The sequence below is a fragment of the Mesoplodon mirus genome (genome assembly GCF_964341445.2).
Source record: "Mesoplodon mirus genome assembly, chromosome: 6".
Classification (NCBI taxonomy): Eukaryota; Metazoa; Chordata; class Mammalia; order Artiodactyla; family Ziphiidae; genus Mesoplodon; species Mesoplodon mirus.
The window spans coordinates 36,297,601-36,314,922 of NC_138982.1; the positions used below are offsets into that span (position 1 = coordinate 36,297,601).

The 17,322-nt window shown below is 32.9% G+C and overlaps 1 protein-coding gene across 3 annotated transcripts in view; it reads left to right on the forward strand.

The window, feature by feature from the left end:
* The window catches only part of ACAP2 (ArfGAP with coiled-coil, ankyrin repeat and PH domains 2), a 167,877-nt gene that overhangs the window by 118,802 nt on the left and 31,753 nt on the right, over positions 1 to 17,322 (forward strand). For 2 of the 3 annotated variants that reach the window (XM_082626128.1, XM_082626130.1), the window contains exons 8-11: positions 1,443 to 1,538; positions 6,937 to 7,011; positions 12,081 to 12,193; positions 16,739 to 16,759. In XM_082626128.1, the coding sequence (XP_082482254.1) occupies positions 1,443 to 1,538; positions 6,937 to 7,011; positions 12,081 to 12,193; positions 16,739 to 16,759 (305 nt within the window). The remainder of the gene's footprint in view (positions 1 to 1,442; positions 1,539 to 6,936; positions 7,012 to 12,080; positions 12,194 to 16,738; positions 16,760 to 17,322) is intronic. The other variant, XM_082626129.1, reaches the window with a different exon arrangement.

Consider the following 17,322-nt stretch of genomic DNA (forward strand, 5'->3'; position numbering starts at 1 on the left):
ATGGATTTTAAGTAATTTCCCTGTTTTTGAAGTAAAGCATAGCATTATAGTGGTCATCCTAATGAATAATATTTCCTTCGGATAGATTAAGACAAGAGATTACTTAGTCAAAGGGTTGAAGCATTTATTGAAACTTTTAAGGAATATTGTCAAATTTTAAGGGTCACACAAAATTTCCACTAATAGTGTGTAAGAGTGAACATTTTTCCACATTTTACGAACACTGGGTATTATTTTCCCCACTCTACCACAATTTGGTAGATTGAAAATGTCATCTGTTTAATTTTGGATTTCTTTGAGGCAAATGAGTATGAATGTCCCCCCACACCTTTTTTTTTTCTTGGTCACTTATGTTCTCTATGTCCTTTCCCTCTTTTTCTGTGGGGGTCTTCATGCTTTTCATATTGATTTGTAACATCTCTTATCTATTAAGACTAGTAACCCTTTGTCAAATGTTTATTCCTAGTTTATTATTTATCTTTTAATATGCTTATTCTGTGTTTTGAGGTGCAGGCATATTTTACTTTTTATGTACTTGTAACTATTAATCTCTTCCTCTCTTTTTAAAAATATATTTAGTGTTTTTTAAAATCATATTCACAAAGTTGTACAACTGGCGTTATCTAATTCCAGAATCATCTTTTAGTGAGCTTTGTCCTTTTGTCATCGTGTTTTATTTTATTGGTTTTTCTCTTCCAAAAAAATTCCTTTTGAAGGATTCTTGAGTATTAAGGACCTTTTGACCTATTTTAGATTTTACAGAATTAAACAGATGTCTCTTCTTGCTAAAAATAACATGGATGTTTGGAGGATTCTTTCAGTATTGTGATTGAATTAATTCCTTCTCATGTAAAAATTTAATAAAAATAAGAGTGTTTTTTCTCTCATGAATAGGTAAAATGTAGGAAAACTTAGAAAAAAATCTTAACCCATTAATCATTTTTGGATTTTTGGAATGAATATAACAAAATCTCCATATTGGCAAAGTCTGTTGCCTCATTTTATTTTGCTATCTTGAGAAAAAAACGAACAGGCCCCTATTTCGTGTTGTGCTTAGTGACCTACGGGTTGTAAAGTATATGTGATTGCTTTGTTTTGGGAGCTTCATATGTCCCCTCCTAATATTTTAATGTTTTATTTGTAATTTAAGGTTTTGCCAGTGAGTTTTGTTGAAAGACACATAGATATTTTATAATGTACCTGGGAAGATGGTGAAGCTATTGAAAACTTGATTCTTTGAATTATTGCAATATAAGTTTGAAAATATTTTTGTAATACTCTTTTAAGAAAAATGACTCAGTTTAATTTTAAATAGGTTTGATATTTTGGGCTCTGGTGGACTAATTTTTAAACAATAGATAGGATCAGAATTTTTTAAAAAATTTCAGAATATTTATCTAAGAATTGATTTTAAAATGCTAACCATTTTTTCCTCCTGTTAGATGTTATCCTTTATGTATGCCCATTTGGCCTTCTTTCATCAAGGATATGATCTATTTAGTGAACTTGGGCCCTACATGAAGGATCTTGGTGCACAGGTAATGTACTGTACTTCTTGATTCTGTGTTATTTACCAATATCTGTATTTTTTTAAATTGAGATATAATTGACATATGTATAACTGGAAGTTTTGTACCTTTTGACCCCACTCACCCATTTTCCCACCCCGCAACACCCACCTCTAGCAACCTCCAGTCTGTTTTTTCTGTGAGTTCTGTTTTTGTTTTTTTTTAATTCCACATATCAGTGAGATCACACAGTAGTTGTCTTTCTGTGTCTGACTTATTTCACTTAGTGTAATGCCCTCAGGATCCATCCATGTTGTTGCAAAAGGCAGGATTTCCTTTTTTATGGCTGAATAATATTCCACTGTATATGTATACCACATTTTAAAATCCATCTATTGACGGACATTTAGTTAGGTTACTTCCATATCTTGGCTAAATAATGCTGCAGAACGTGGGGATGCAGATATCTTTTCGAGTTAGTGTCTTCGATTCCTTCAGGTAAATACCCAGAAGTGGAATTGTTGGATCACATAGTAGTTCTATTTTTAATTTTCTGAGGAAGCTCCATACTGTTTTTCATAGTGGCTGTGCCGATTTCGTTCTCACCAACAGTGCACAAGGGTTCCCGTTTTTCCACATCCTTGACAGTCTTCTCTTGTCTTTGATGACAGCCATTCTAACAGGTGTGAGGCAATATCTCCCTGTTGTTTTGATCGGCATGTCTTTCATCATTAGTGACATTGAGTACCTTTGACCCCTTATTGGCCATCTGTATGTCTTCTGTGGGAAAATGTCTGTTCAGATCCTCTGCCCATTTTTTAATTGGATTTTTTTCTTTTTTTTTTTGCTGTTAAGTTGTCTGAGTTCTTTATATATTTTAGATATTAATCCCTTATCAGATATATGATATGTAAATATTTTCTGCCATTTGGTAGGTTGCCTTTTCATTTTGCTCATGGTTTCCTTTGCTGTGCAGAAGGTTTTTAGTTAGATGTAGTTTGACTTGTTTATTTTTCCTTTTGTTGTCTTTGTTCTAATATCTGTATTTTTAAAGAGATTTAGCATATTGGTGCTATAGCAGATTTATGTATGGGTTAAATGTGTAACCAAAAATAAGATTAAAGTTAAAGAAAATGTTACAGATAGTATATGAGGGTACCGAAAAGAAGAATTTTAAAACAAAGTGTTTCTTTTACAGTATACATAGCTGGATTTATTTTTTTGTTTCTTACATTTGGATTATTGAGTTACTGTCCTAATTGGTATTTTATTTGAGTTATAGCTCTTTTTTTATTTTCAAAGAAATTTGCATTTTGCTATTTTGAATAATAAAATTTTAGAATCTTAAGATTATAGAACTCTTGGGAACTTTTTCATTTTATACACACGCACACACACATGCACATGCATGAATTATATATAAGAATATTATATAGAAATTTTATTACGTCCAAATTATTTTTGATATCTAATCAAAACTTTATGTTAGATCTGTTCCCGGACATTCTTTTTTGTTGACTGGTGAGTTTTCTGGATTTCTGTCAATTTTCAGTTGATTTTCTTTCCCAAAATGGTTCAGGTTACTTTTTGAGGAGAGGGATTAAAGATGAAAAATAGAGTTTAGGGAAATGGGGAAAAGGTAAGAGCAGAATGAGAATTGCATTCATTGACCAAAAATAAATGTGGTGCATGCCTGTGTGCATGTGTGTCTGTGTGTGTGTGTTGGGATGGTGTTGGGGAAAGCTGGTGTGCAGGGCATATGCTGTGAATTATAGAAATGCTCTTCCCTGCCTCTACAGAACTTAATCTATTGGAAGAAAATAACAAGTCACCACACTATTAATCTCTGTACTAAGTGCCCTGTCTGGGTATATAAATGGAGATTAGATTTGTTTGCATGTGATAGAAAACCAGAAATAGTAGGAGCTTTAACAAGATAGAATTTTATTTCTTCTGTGTAAAATCAAAGGCCTAGTATGGTGGTCACTTAATCTGCAGGGACACAGGCTTATTCTATCTTTGGATTCTACCTAATGGTTCAAAGTGGTTTATCAAGCTTTAGCCTTCATATCCAAATTCTAGCCAACAGGAAGGAGGAAAGGGGAAAGAAAGATTCATTGCCTCTCTTTAAGGATATTCCTAGAAATTGTATATTCCACTTCTGTGTATGACCCAGTGTCACACTAGCTGCAAGGAAAGCTGGGAAATTTAGTCTTAATGCATGTAACCATGTTAACCTACTAGAATTTGGGGATTCTGTTGTTAAGAAAGGAGGAGAGAATGGATGTTGGGAGGAAACCAGCTATCCCTACCACGTATTGGAGGATCAAAGTGTAACTGTAACATGTAGATAGTACATCCAACCCAGACTTGGGAAGAAGGCAAGACCTTCCTAGGCCCTAGGCACTCCCCACATCTTAATCAAACATTAGATTGTAACCTCATCTTACATTAAGTATAATTTATCAAAAAAATGAATTGGTTTGTAGTTGACTAGTTTCAATAATTGTATATTTTGACATTTATTAATTTCAGTTTTTCAGTTTTTACCCTCCCAGGTCTCAAGTAATTTTGCAGGTCCTTGAAAAGCATCTAAACTCCGGTGCCTGTAGTGCCTGGTGGATAATATGGCCTGGTTGGGGGTGGCCAGTTAGGATATTCTTTCAGTAATTCAGTTATGAGATTATGGCATCTGGAACTAGGGTCCTGGCAGTAAGGGTGGAGATAAATAGATAGACTTGAGGAATAGTTAAGATGTAGCCAATTTGAGAGTGGAGGGACATGATGAGTTCAAGTTTAAATGTGTTGATTTTGAGAACAGGACGTCTAAGTGGGTATATCTGGAGTTCAAGAGGAAGAAACACTAAAGGAGTCAGTAGCATGTAATTGCTAATTGCAATCACAAGAGTGTGTGAATTGACCCAAGGAGAGTTAATAGGTATTTCAAAATCATGAACCTATTTAAAAAAATAGAAGTGACCGAACACCATGCCTAATAATTTTGATTTTGTAAGTTAAGGTCAAGGTCCATGAGTATGGAGTAAAAAGAGATTTGGCTTGGGACAGAGCCCTAAGAATGATCTGCTTTTAAGAGACGGCTAGGTAAGAGGGGCTCCGTGAGAACACTGATGGGAGAGGAGGTGGAAAACCAGAAAATCGTGGCAGCACAGGGCAAGGAAAGAGTGTCTCAGAAAGATGGGGGTGGTTGTCAGTGCAAATGCTGGAAAGAAGGTCGAGTAACCCTAGGACTGAGAACTACCTCTTGGGTTTAGCAGCAAGAAGGTTATGTGTTACTGATGTGAGAGTTGAGGGTCCAAGAGGTGAAAGCTAAATTACAGTGGGTAGATGAATATGAAATGGGCAAGTGGAGAACAGGGAAAAATTTTTTAAGAAGTTGTATTGAAGAAAAGAGAGCAGGTAGTAGCTAGAGGGGAGTATGAGTTGTAGGAAGGTTTTATTTAAGGTATTATTTTATTTGTTAAATTTGCACAAATTTAAAAAGAAATGGGAATGGGAGAAGTTGAAAGGCAGAAAGAGAAGTGGTGAAATCTAAGGTGGTAGGAGTGTAGGAGATTCAAAACATAGGTAGATGATTGGGGCCACCTAGTTATAGGAGCCTATTAACCTCATGATGTCCAATGCTAATAGAAACATGGGACACATGCTACTGTGCTCCAAACCCTCTCTTCCTGATACAGTACCCAGCATCTAGGAGACAAGACTGCCAGCCTTATTAGCACCTCCCCAACTCATACGTCCTCCAGTACTCCACCATGTTGAAAGATATCTTTTTCTTTATACTTCTGCCCCAACAGAGAGAGGGGAATTTTCTCCCTTTCTGCTGCAATAGCAGTGGGGTGGGATGCAGCAGAGAAATTTACTACCAAATTGACAATTTTACTACCATCACTGGCATCGTAGTACTGGTGTGGAAAGTACATGCATGCAAGTTTAGAAATATCAATTTGAATCTTGGGGGCTGCCTTCTGCTGCACTTCAGTCTGAATGTATGAAAAACATTAACATGGCTTTCACTTAAAGGCTATAAAACAAGGATATAATGGTTATTCCACTCATTCAGTATAAGAAACTATTGAGGACAAACATTTTCCTAGTGCAGCATTACCCATTAAATCAATGCAGCATGTCACTAAGGTAAGTATGCATTAGATCTTAAAGTGGAGTGGTGTAGTTGCCATCTAAGTAAAATATTTTATAATAGTGATAGTTCTATTTCAGTATGTTTTCTTTTGGTTCTTTATTATTATTCAGTGATATTAAGATTCTGTGGTCAGAATTTGTCTCCTGTAGAAAAAAACCACCATTTGTGATAGTGAATAAAGGATCACACAGTCTTTTAAGAAGGCCTTTTTCAGTTTTGTTTTTAAAGGATATCAATGAGAACATTTCGACATTTAATACTTTGTCTTTCTCCGTAGTCTGTTGACATTTACATTTTTATTTATTCATTTATCACACATTAGTCAGTTTGAGGTGATGGGTGTTCAAAGATGAAATGACATACATCACAGTTTAGAAGAGTAGACCCACATAATGGGGTATTTTATAACCCAATTTTTGTTATTCCAGCAAAGAGGAGTTCAAGAAGCCAGTGCTTTTGTCATAATACTGGAAGTCAGATATTTCTCTTCTGATGGAAAGGATCAAGAAAGAAATGGGATTTTATGATTTTATAAGTTTTTGAATTTTTTTTAAAAAAAGGACTTTAAAAATTGGTGATTTTATACCCTGATCTAATGAATGGTTTCTATTCTATTCTATTCTATTCTATTCTATTCTATTCTATTCTATTCTATCCTATTCTGTCCTCTCCTACTCTATTCTATTCTATTCCCTCCCTTCCCCCTTTCTTGCTTTCTCTTTTATCTGTTGAATTATTTTTTCTACCTTTTAAATTTTATTGTAATATTAGGAAGCCAACTTGAAAACATCATGCATCTTGAGTGATTGGAAGTGTCTGTTACGTTGAATTTGTGAGGCTGGCACACACTAGCTTAGCTGCTAGTTTTTGCTGTTTGGGAAGAAAAATCACCAGTATATCTTCTTTCTGTCTTTGATAGTGACTACCAGAATTGCTGAGTGCATCAGCAGACAACTTAATCTAGAGTCATTCTCCTTAATTCAAGGAGTGAACATGTTATCACTGTTGTGCCTTAGACAGGGCCACCTGTCACAATTGCTTGGAACCATGATTGCTCTTAGAAATGTTTTCCCTAGAGGAGTTAAAGACCTTCTCAAAGAGGATATGATACCAGAAAAAAAAGAACTTCCACTTTAAAGTTGTAGCCAAAATGCCTTTTTAGGTAAACCTCAATTGACTGACTGATTTGGAATATGATTTTTGAAAAATAATCATGTCTTTCTTTCTTTTAAGTCTCTGTCATTTACTCCTTTTCTCCTTTTATAGTTGGATCGACTGGTTGTGGATGCAGCAAAGGAGAAAAGAGAAATGGAGCAAAAACATTCCACCATTCAACAAAAGGTACTTGAGGGGAGAAGTTAAAGGAGATTAATTCGCATTTTACACAATTTCTTGATTATTGGTTTCAGCAGGATATCATTGTGTTGGAAAAGATCCTTTGAGTTGCTTTAATAATTAAATTGTATAGATAAATTCCTCCTTTTTTTGTAAAAAATAAAATATTTTTCTGATGTTCAGGTTTGTATTTTATTATTTTTTTATATCAAAATATTTGAAAGCCATGCTCTTGAACCAGTTTATAAAAACATCAGTCTCTTAGGGCCTTAACTGCTTTAAAAGTGGCCCTTAGAGTTTAAAACACTACTTACAGTTTCAGTTAGGATATCACCAACCACCTGTAAAAATGTGTGTGTGTATATGGGGGGCGGTGGATGGGGGGTGCTGGAGGTGGTCAGGGGTTGGAGAACACCGTAGCATCAATGTGTGTGTTTGGTACTAGGAATTTCCAGCTGCAGTCACTCTAAGGCAGCACTTACCCTCTCAAGTGATGCTGAAATTTCACTTGCATTTCTTATTAATTTGCCTAAGTCTAGCTAAGCTAATGTTTGAAAAATATATATTTAAAAATGAAGATTTAAATGTGAAACCAGTTTTTGTTTCTGTATGCTAAAAGCTTTGAATATGATATACCTGGAACTCAGTCTAATAATATTTTATCTTATATAGTTATTGACATTTTTTTGTGTGTAGTAATCTGAAAATAAAAGGAGACAACTGGAGGTTGAATGTATGTAAAAAGTATGAAAAAAGATGTGTTCTGTACTTACCTGGCAGGAGAGATACCATGATCACAAAGGTGGTTTTCCCAGGGTGAGGCTTATCCATCCCACACCTACAATTTCCCCAAACCTGGGAAACTTAACTGCATAATTTTTGGTAGTGGGGGACTGCGATCACACTTTCCCCTAAAAAGACAAAAAAAGATACCTTCTAGCATTGCTTTAAGAAATCTATTCTCTTGGTATTGAGCAGTCAAATCAATTTTGTTATGGTTTATTTAGAATTTAAAATACCAGTAAACTAGATCTGATATAGAAGATGTCAGAGGAAAAAAATGAAAGTGAAATCAGTAATAAAAGTAAGGAAAATTTTATTGGTGATGGGTTGTTAATACTCAAAGAGAAACATTATTTAAAAAGCAGAAGATTTTCTACCAGACCATGTTTAATTCATTACTTCTAGTTATAGTCAGGTAAGACTACCTCCATGTTTTATTTTGTTTGAAGTTAGAATCACTTTTGGTTGGATAACGTGTTTTAATGATGTTACTTTGGAAAGATTTTTAAGAATTAGGACCAATCATTTTTAATTAAAATGAGAGGTCATGAAATTTAGAAACATGTGACTATTTGTTTAAACTGAATTATTTAATGAATATTATGCATCTTTTTTTAAATAGATCTTTATTGGAGTATAATTGCTTCACAGTACTGTGTTAGTTTCTGTTGCACTATGCATCTTTTAATATCTTTCCCTGTTGTATAAGCAGCTCAATGTTGTACCGAATGTCCAAGTGTAGTAGATTATTAAATCTGATAAACTTATTTGATTTTAAATAATTGTCAGTTATTGTTTTCCTTAAAGGGAATAATGCTGTTTTTGTTCATTATGAATACTTATTGTTTTTTTTTTTTTTGCCCTTAAATGCTGACACAAGGCTGCATTACAGGTAAAAAAAAAAAAAAAAAGAACAAGATCCAGTCAAACTAAAAATTAAGGAAAAGTATGACTAATGTAATTATTTAGATTTTTTTCAAGGATTGAAATTGATCAGTTGAAGAAACGATGCTATGCATATTCATGTACATGCCTTTTGGATATATGCACACATTTCTGATGGATTTATACCTAAGAATAAAACTGGGTCAGAGGGTGTGTATATATGTTCAGTGTTGGTAGATAATGCTAAATTATTTTTCAAAATGTTATACCACTCCTGGTAAGCAGCACTGTGTGAGAGTTCCCATTGCTGCTTGCCACCTCGTTGTACTGTGAAAGTTTTAAATTTTTTGCCTATTTTGGTGGTAGATATTGACATCTTGTTGTGGTTTTAATTTATGCTTTAGTCACTAATGACCTTCTCCTAAGTCTGTTGGTCATTTGGATATCCTCCTTGTTAAATGTCTGTTAGTCTTTCTCCCATTTTTCCATCATGTTGCCTAGCTAACTGTTGATCATATCTTCAAATATGCTAGGTATTAGCTCCCCTTTGGGGTATATACGTTTTAAATTTTCACATAGTTTTTAAAATGTCTTTTCTGTGTGGTACTTTTTGTGTCCTTCCCAACCGCGGATCACAATGGTGTATCTCCTAAGGGTTTATAGATTTGCCTAATCTTCTAAGTGTTCATAGATTTGCCTTTTATCAATATATCTAGATTTTTAATCAATCTGTAATTGGTTTTTTGTATATAGTATGAGATAGAGATCCAGTTTCCTTTTATTTTCATATTGGTAGCTAAATTATCTAGATTCAGTTATTTAAAAGTTTGTTTCTCCCTACTACTCAGTGTTGTATACTCTGTTATACATCACATTTCCATACATGTGAGGTCTGTTTTGGACTCTATTCTGTTTTGTTGGTCTTTTTATCTTAATTATGCCAATACTATGCTATGTTAATAATTTTAGCTTTATAGCATATCTTGATATCTGACAAAGCGAAGCCTCCTACCTTCTCTTCTTCAAAAGTGAATTGCCAAAGTTCTGCATTTCCATATAAATTTCAGGAGTGGCTTTTTAGGTTACATAAAAATAGCTTTTGGGATTTTGATTGGGATTGCATTGGATCTGTGAATCAATTGGGGGAAGAATGGATCTGTGAATCAATTTGGGGAAGAATTGATATCTTTATTTTAAATGTCTTCTAGTCCATGAGCTTGAAATATTTCTCCATTTATTTAAGTTTTCTTTAATGTCCTTCATAAAGTTTGATAATTTTCTTGTACATCTTTTGTTAAGTTGTATTGCAAATGTTATTGTAAATATTATCTTTTAAAAATTTCTTTTCTCACTGTTTACTTTTGTTATATATTAGAATAAAATTTGATTTGTATGTATTGATTTTGTAACCAGTAGCCTTTTTAAGCTCTCTTTAACACTGATTTATCTCTGGATTCTTTTGGATGTTATGTATACAAAGTCACATCATCTGCAAATAATTGTTTCCTTTACTTTTTGTTTATCTTGCTGGCTAGGACTTTTAAAATAAGCTTAAATCAAAGAGATAATAGTGGTCCTTCTTGTCTTTCTTGCAATTTCAAAAGAGAAATCTTCTCTTAGAGTCCCCTCATTGGCCAGCCTTGGCCTTGCCTTCTATTCCTTGGGCCCCACACCAGAGCTTCAAGTTCTCCTGATGAGACAAACGCTCTTAAGGGGAAACTTGGCTTCCTTGCTCTGCTTAGTTACCCCTGTGGCTTCCAATATTCACTTATTCTTTTGCCTTTGAGTATTCCTTCCAATTTGTCAGCTCATCATATTTAAATTCTAATATTATATATTTTATTCAACATTATTGGTTGCTTTCATTATAAAATATCTATCACATTTTAAGTACTATAAAATATTAATTGATATTAATAGGAATTATACTGAAGACTTAATTTATCTCAAGAAAAGTAGTTGAAATTAGAAAAAAATACTTATAATGCATTGCACTTTGAAAAAAGTCTTTTTTATGTTTTAAGTGGCTTCAGGATTATTGCAAAAAGATGCCGATGTTACAAATGAAATTTTTAGAATGTTGCCGAACTCAATTATATCTGTTGCTGACTTAATTCTGTCTACATAATTAAATAAATTATAGCTTCAAGTAAATTTTAAATGAAGGAATTAAAATTTCCCTGATTTTTTCCCCCAAAGTAAAAGCAGGAAGAAATGTAAAAATTTATTTACAGGTTATTTCATTTGATTGTTTTGGATTATTATGTCTTTATGATTAAATTTTGAGAGATGTCAGCAGTGTTTGTTTTTAATTCTGAAGTTAGTCTGTTTCATTTTTTCCATAGTCATAGACTCTTAGATTTGGAAAGCCCTTAGGTGATTCTCACTCCGTTTCCCCTCCAGTGCAGGACCCCTGCATCCCAGCGTTCTGGCAGGTGGTCATCCAGCCTCTACCAAAATCTTTCTCAAGACAGAAAGTCTACTACTGTCTAATAGGATAGCATTCTAATTTTGATTATTGGTCCAGAAATAATTTTGAAAGTTTCAAGACTGATTTTTAGAGTTTTCAATTTGGGGATCACAGCAATCTTGCAGTTTTGTTGAAATTACTTTGGAAATTCACCAGGAAATATTTTAAATATGGGAATTCTGATTTCAAAACTTCATGAATCCTTGGAGGAAAATTGAAAGTTTGAATTGCATTCAAGTGAAAACTAGAATGATTAGAATGATAGAAAATGACTATGAGTAGTTCTATAGTCCTCATAAAAAAGTGAGCTCGGAATGCTCACTTCACACTGTGGTGCTTCTCCTTTGCAAAAATAATTTTATTTTAATCCTTTTTCTGAACCCCCAAAGAGTGGAGTTACTGTTTCTACCAGATTTTAAAAACTGCCATAATAGTAATATATTTAGAAAATAGTGGTAGATTTAAATAATCCCAATTAAATATACCCATATTCCTTTAAAAAAATTGTTAGCAGATACATCACCATAAAATATTGGGATTAAATGAAAACATTTTAAACATAACACCTATAGAATATCTAGTTATTCCCTTTGTCTATTTGTATACATATTGTGCTTTTAATCGCAGTGTATATACAATTTATTTACCCAAGCTGTATAATTTATAAAATTTATATTGTTTTTTCTCTTTTAATGTATATTCTGTATACTCATCTATGTTACTGCATAATAGTCTACTGGATTGAAATACATCAATATGTTGAAGCATTCTTCTATTTTTGAACATTTAGGTCTCTCCTGCTTTCTTACGAATATTGTTGATACAACTATCTTAATACAGAGCTTTTTACTGTTTGAGCTGTTTCTCTAGGATAGATTTGTTGTCTAGGGAAATCAGTAAAAATCATATGAACTTTTTAATGTGTTATTTTGTCTAGGATTTCTCCAGTGATGATTCTAAGCTAGAATATAATGTAGATGCTGCAAATGGCATTGTTATGGAAGGTTATCTGTTCAAACGAGCCAGCAATGCCTTCAAAACTTGGAACAGGTAATATATTTCAAATCTAGTCTTGCTCTTTCCGTATTCTCAGTTTTCTGACTTTCCCTTTGGTTTGACAACTCTTTCCTTCATAATTCTCTAAATTCACAGTCCCTAGTAACTTTCCTGAATCCAGTCCATTGAAGATAAGATAAGGCCCTTCTAGGAAAGGGGCCTTAAGAAGCAAGTGAAAAGTAACAGTAGTAATTCTAAATTTTAAAATTTAACCAAAGTTTAAACCAGGAAGCAAGGAGACTTTTTATACTGCTTGGTCTGTAGTGACTAGATCATTACAGTAAATAAATTTTTAAATGTGAGCTTCCTCCCATATTTGTTACCAAATACATCTGATTGCAAATTATATTTTGAATATAATGGATGAATATGACAAGTGAGCTTTTTTTTTTTTCCCTTTGGGTTCCTCCCCTATATGCTGTTTATGTACATTTTTATTTAATTTTGGCTTGTGAATCTTTAAGTGAGGTGCTCCTGATCTTTGGATCTTTGCAATAACTTTAACCAGGAGTTTTAGGATATGGAATTGTTTTTATGTGTGAAGTGTGTATGGCAGCTGGTGCTCCTTTTTTCTAAACTTGATGCCTACCGAAAACTTAAAATTTTTTTTTCTAAACTGATTTTTATATATATTGATCTAGTAAATGTCTTTTGAATGAATGTGTAAAATATTATATTTTCTTACATATTAATAAAGTGGAATAATTTCAGACATTAAAGCAAAAAAAAAGATTGTATTGTCTTGGGATCATTCTTCTGAATAGCAGTGATTAGCCTTTTATTCAAGGATGCCTCCCTTCTTGCAAAAAAAAAAAAAAGAGTTAGAACAGTTTTGTAATAATTGAAAATAGTATTGGGTTCTGGTTAATTGATATACTATTACATTATTGGTTGAAAGTGTATATTTTATTTGCTGCTTGAACAGATATGAATTCACTTAATGATAGATTGTTTTCTTTTTAAAAAAATGGACATTAGCAAAATAAGTAGAATTTTCTTGGTAAGTTTAATTTAGTATACATTTTTGTTAATTTAACTGGAAACGATTATGCTTGGATATTCAGTACATTGAAATGGATTCCTTGTGCACTAATTTTGAGTCCTTGGTGATGAGGTTATAGAAAAAACATTTATTGATATTTTCAAATGTCAGTGATACATTGAGTAGTTCCACAGCATTCAATATTGTCAGATGTTTGAATGGTACATGGTGTGTTGTATTTGAAATAATTTTCCTTTACTTGAGAGTGAATATAAACTGGAAAGAATAATGATCATATTTGATATTAAGTCTCTGAGTTATGTAGAACTTTTTTTTTTTTTTCTTGCGGTACACGGGCCTCTTACTGCTGTGGCCTCTCCCGTTGCGGAGCACAGGCTCCGGACGCGCAGGCTCAGCGGCCATGGCTCACGGGCCCAGCCGCTCCGCGGCATGTGGGATCTTCCCGGACCGGGACACGAACCCATGTCCCTTGCATCGGCAGGCGGACTCTCAACCACTGCGCCACCAGGGAAGCCCGAGTTATGTAGAACTTTAATAATAATACATGAATATAGATGGATCAACTAGATGGTCTGATTAAGAAATAATGTTTTAACTATTATAAAGCAAAAATGAAAAATTAAAATTCTGTATTAAGCCAATAATCTTTTAAGCGTTTCCTGGCAAATTTCCATAGCCAGAGTAGGAAATTAAAATCGTGTGGTTGTCAAATTTTTATAATAAAGATTTTTCAACTAGTGTGGTTTCATGAGGTAATGTTAGAATTGAATTTTAACCTTCAGATTTCAAAACAACCTTCTTAAAGTTTAACACAGTGAAAATACAGTAAATCCACAGAAACTGTACCATTATGTTAAGAAGAAATGAAATGAACTTCCATGGACTACTCCAATCAGAAATGCTCTCAGACTTCAAAATGAAGCACAGTAAGTGTTAGTGGAAAATCGCATTCCCATTTAGGACAACGGAAGAACATTAATTGACTTAAGCATGGACCTTTTGGTTTTTTATTATATGTTTTATGAATTTTATTAATTGGCATAGACATTAAAACATAACTAAAATCAAGTAGGGAATAACTATTAAATTTTCAGTTGTAGATATGTTACCTATCATTTGCCAAGTAAGGAAGACAATAACTTTGGAAATGAGGCCACTTTTTAAAGGAGATGCCATTTCTGTGTGGTAGGATGACAGTTATTGATTAGAATCATAGATTGTAGTTATCACCCTAATTTTTAGTAAAGAAATGGAAGTGCAGGGAGATGGTTGCTCATTCAGGGTCATACAGCTGGTTTGTGACAAAATTGAGGCTCAAAACCTGGCTCTTTATAAAAAACTTGCTATGGCAGATAGTCAAGAGACGACCAAGGTCAGAAGACAGTGGATCAACCCAGAATGAAGACTCCGTGCTTCCAGTGCAGGGGCGGGTGGGTTCGATCCCTGGTCGGGGAACTAAGATACCACATTACACGAGGCCAAAAAAAATAAAATATAAAGGAAATGTCAAAAAAAGAAATAAATAAAAAACTTGCTATTGAAATTCCAAACAATCTGTATTTTGATAAGACAAAATACAACTTCAATAACAACAACAAAAAAATAGCTTAAAAAATATTTTAAAAAACCTTCCTAATCCATTTGCATTATTAGGAATAAATTATGCATAGCAAATTAATTTCATTTTTATATACCTTTAAAGAATATTTTGATGACAACAGTAGTTAAAGGCAGACTTCTAAGGAATATAGCATATAAACATTATACAAATCCCTTTTCAAAAACAAAAACAAAAGTCAAAACCTTGCAATAAAAGTCTTAAGTATTTTCTAGGTTATAGGTCAGTAGCTATAAAAGGGAGAAGAAAGAAAGAGTTATCTATTAAATGTTATTTAGAATTCTCTTCTGCTTTTCAATTTTAAAAACTTGGAATGTATCTAAATTTTTTTTTTATGAGGTTACCAAAAATCTAATGTTAGGAAGTACGTGCAAATAATTTCCCTTTACCTGTATATGACTTCCAGACTCTGCCCTACTTCTCTAGTTAGTTCTCTGTCTAGCTTGATTTAATATATTCTACGAGCCTCTGAATAAAAGACTGTGTATTTGTTATATTTGTGCCTTAACTTTAAAAATCCAGGAATTCAACTGTTCAAATGTACAGATTTATTTTCTGCCCACCATTTAAGTTTTTTTTTTTTTAATTGTTTGTGGATTAGTTTTAGGAAACATACTTTCTTGTAGTTACCATAAGGTGCCAATCATATGATGACAAAGTTGCCATTGTCTATAGTTTTATGGAGTAGAAGCATACAGTATTTTCAAAATGAACTTTTAAAAAAGATCTTCCTGAGGGAAATGTGAATTTGACTAGGAATTCCCAGATAGTTTTAAAACCTGACCCTGTGTTTCATAAAATCTAAGTATATCTTGAAAGCATCATTCTATGATCTGAAATTTAATCAAAGAGATGGTATTTTGTGTGATATGATTGAAATAGCGTAAGGAGTGAAACATTTTATGTCTTATGTGAATTGTTGAGCTTGTTTCTGGTTGGTTTCAGATTTCTGGTTTGTGGTGTCTCTTAAGATTTTTATATGTCTATAATATACATTTTTTGATGTTGTGATATCTACAAAATAGTGTTTCCATACCAGGCCATCTTCTCGGTATGTCAGCTTTACTTCAAGCTCAAGTCAGTGCTAGATGGATTACTAATACCTGTATGTCTCTTTTGCTTTTAATGATAAATTTAGAAAAGATGAAGGAACAAGGAAAATAATTAAATATTAACATTATTTAGTAGTGAGGTGTTAAAACGAATAAAGAAGTTGAATAATTACATGCTGTGCTCAGTCTTTGTGTACTAGAAAATATAGCTAAAAGCATAAAATGTATTATATAGTATCTTAATCTAGTACAGATACAAATAAGAAATGTATAGATAGATTAAAGATAAACTCTACTTATGTGTGGCCTTAGAGTCTCCACTATCATTTGACGAAAAGAGGGTGAACAAATGGGAGGAACTTTTCCTTATGGAAAGTTCTCATCTGTTTCAGGTTTATATATATATATATATATATATATATATATATATATATATATATATATATATATATATATAAAACTGTAGTGATTATTTCCTTTAAATTTTTAAGATGAGGAAAGGTACTATTTAGATTTTACAGCTGTGACCATAGAGGTAGAAAATAATAGCAGAGTGTGCTAAGTCCTACCAGAACCTTCTATACCATAATGCTTTGAAGAAAATTTTGAATATTTCTGAAATATTAGCATTTCAGATCCCTAAGAATTGGAATTAACTGTATAAATGCATGTATGTATAGTATGTGAGCAAAATGCAACGTATACTTTTGACTCTTTTGTTAGGTTATGAGCTTAAGCTGGTTCCTTTAATTCTTGCTTTATTTTCATATCATGCTAGTCTTTTGCTTATTTTGCACATTTGCGTTTTCATTCTTTTACCACCTTTCCCTTATGTTTTAATCCTGCCCCATTTTTTCACATGACAGGAAAAAGCCCGATCATATCAGGTACCAAATGGCTTCCTTCCCTCACCCCTACCTTACTCCAGTTTCCTCTTTGGCACGAGAAAGCTCATAATTAACCTGCATTTCAGTTGGATTACTTGCAATGGATATAAAGTCTCATGTTTTAAATTGGGAAGAAAATGTAAACTTCTTATTTGAGGAATGGAATTATACCTTTTCATTGCTTATCTCCCCAGTTTGTTTTAATCTGGAAAAAAACATTTGATATGTATATAGTTATCCAAAGAAGATATAGATTGAGTAATACGAATACCTTTATATATATATATATATGTGTGTGTGTCTGTATTTTTTAAGGGAAATAAGCTAGTAAATGCTTTTTAAATTTTTTAAACAGTAATTAGGAATTAGCCCCTTTGGTAACCACCTTATTAATTATGTTTAAAGGAAACATTGTCAATTCCTAGCTTTTGTTTGTTTTACCATTTTGGTCTTTTTCCTTGTGAAAAACTAAATTGAATTTTAGATAAAGGAACATATACATGTTCAGGCTTTTAATTTTGTTAAATGTTCACCTTTTTGGCACCTATGTGCCAAATGTGTGC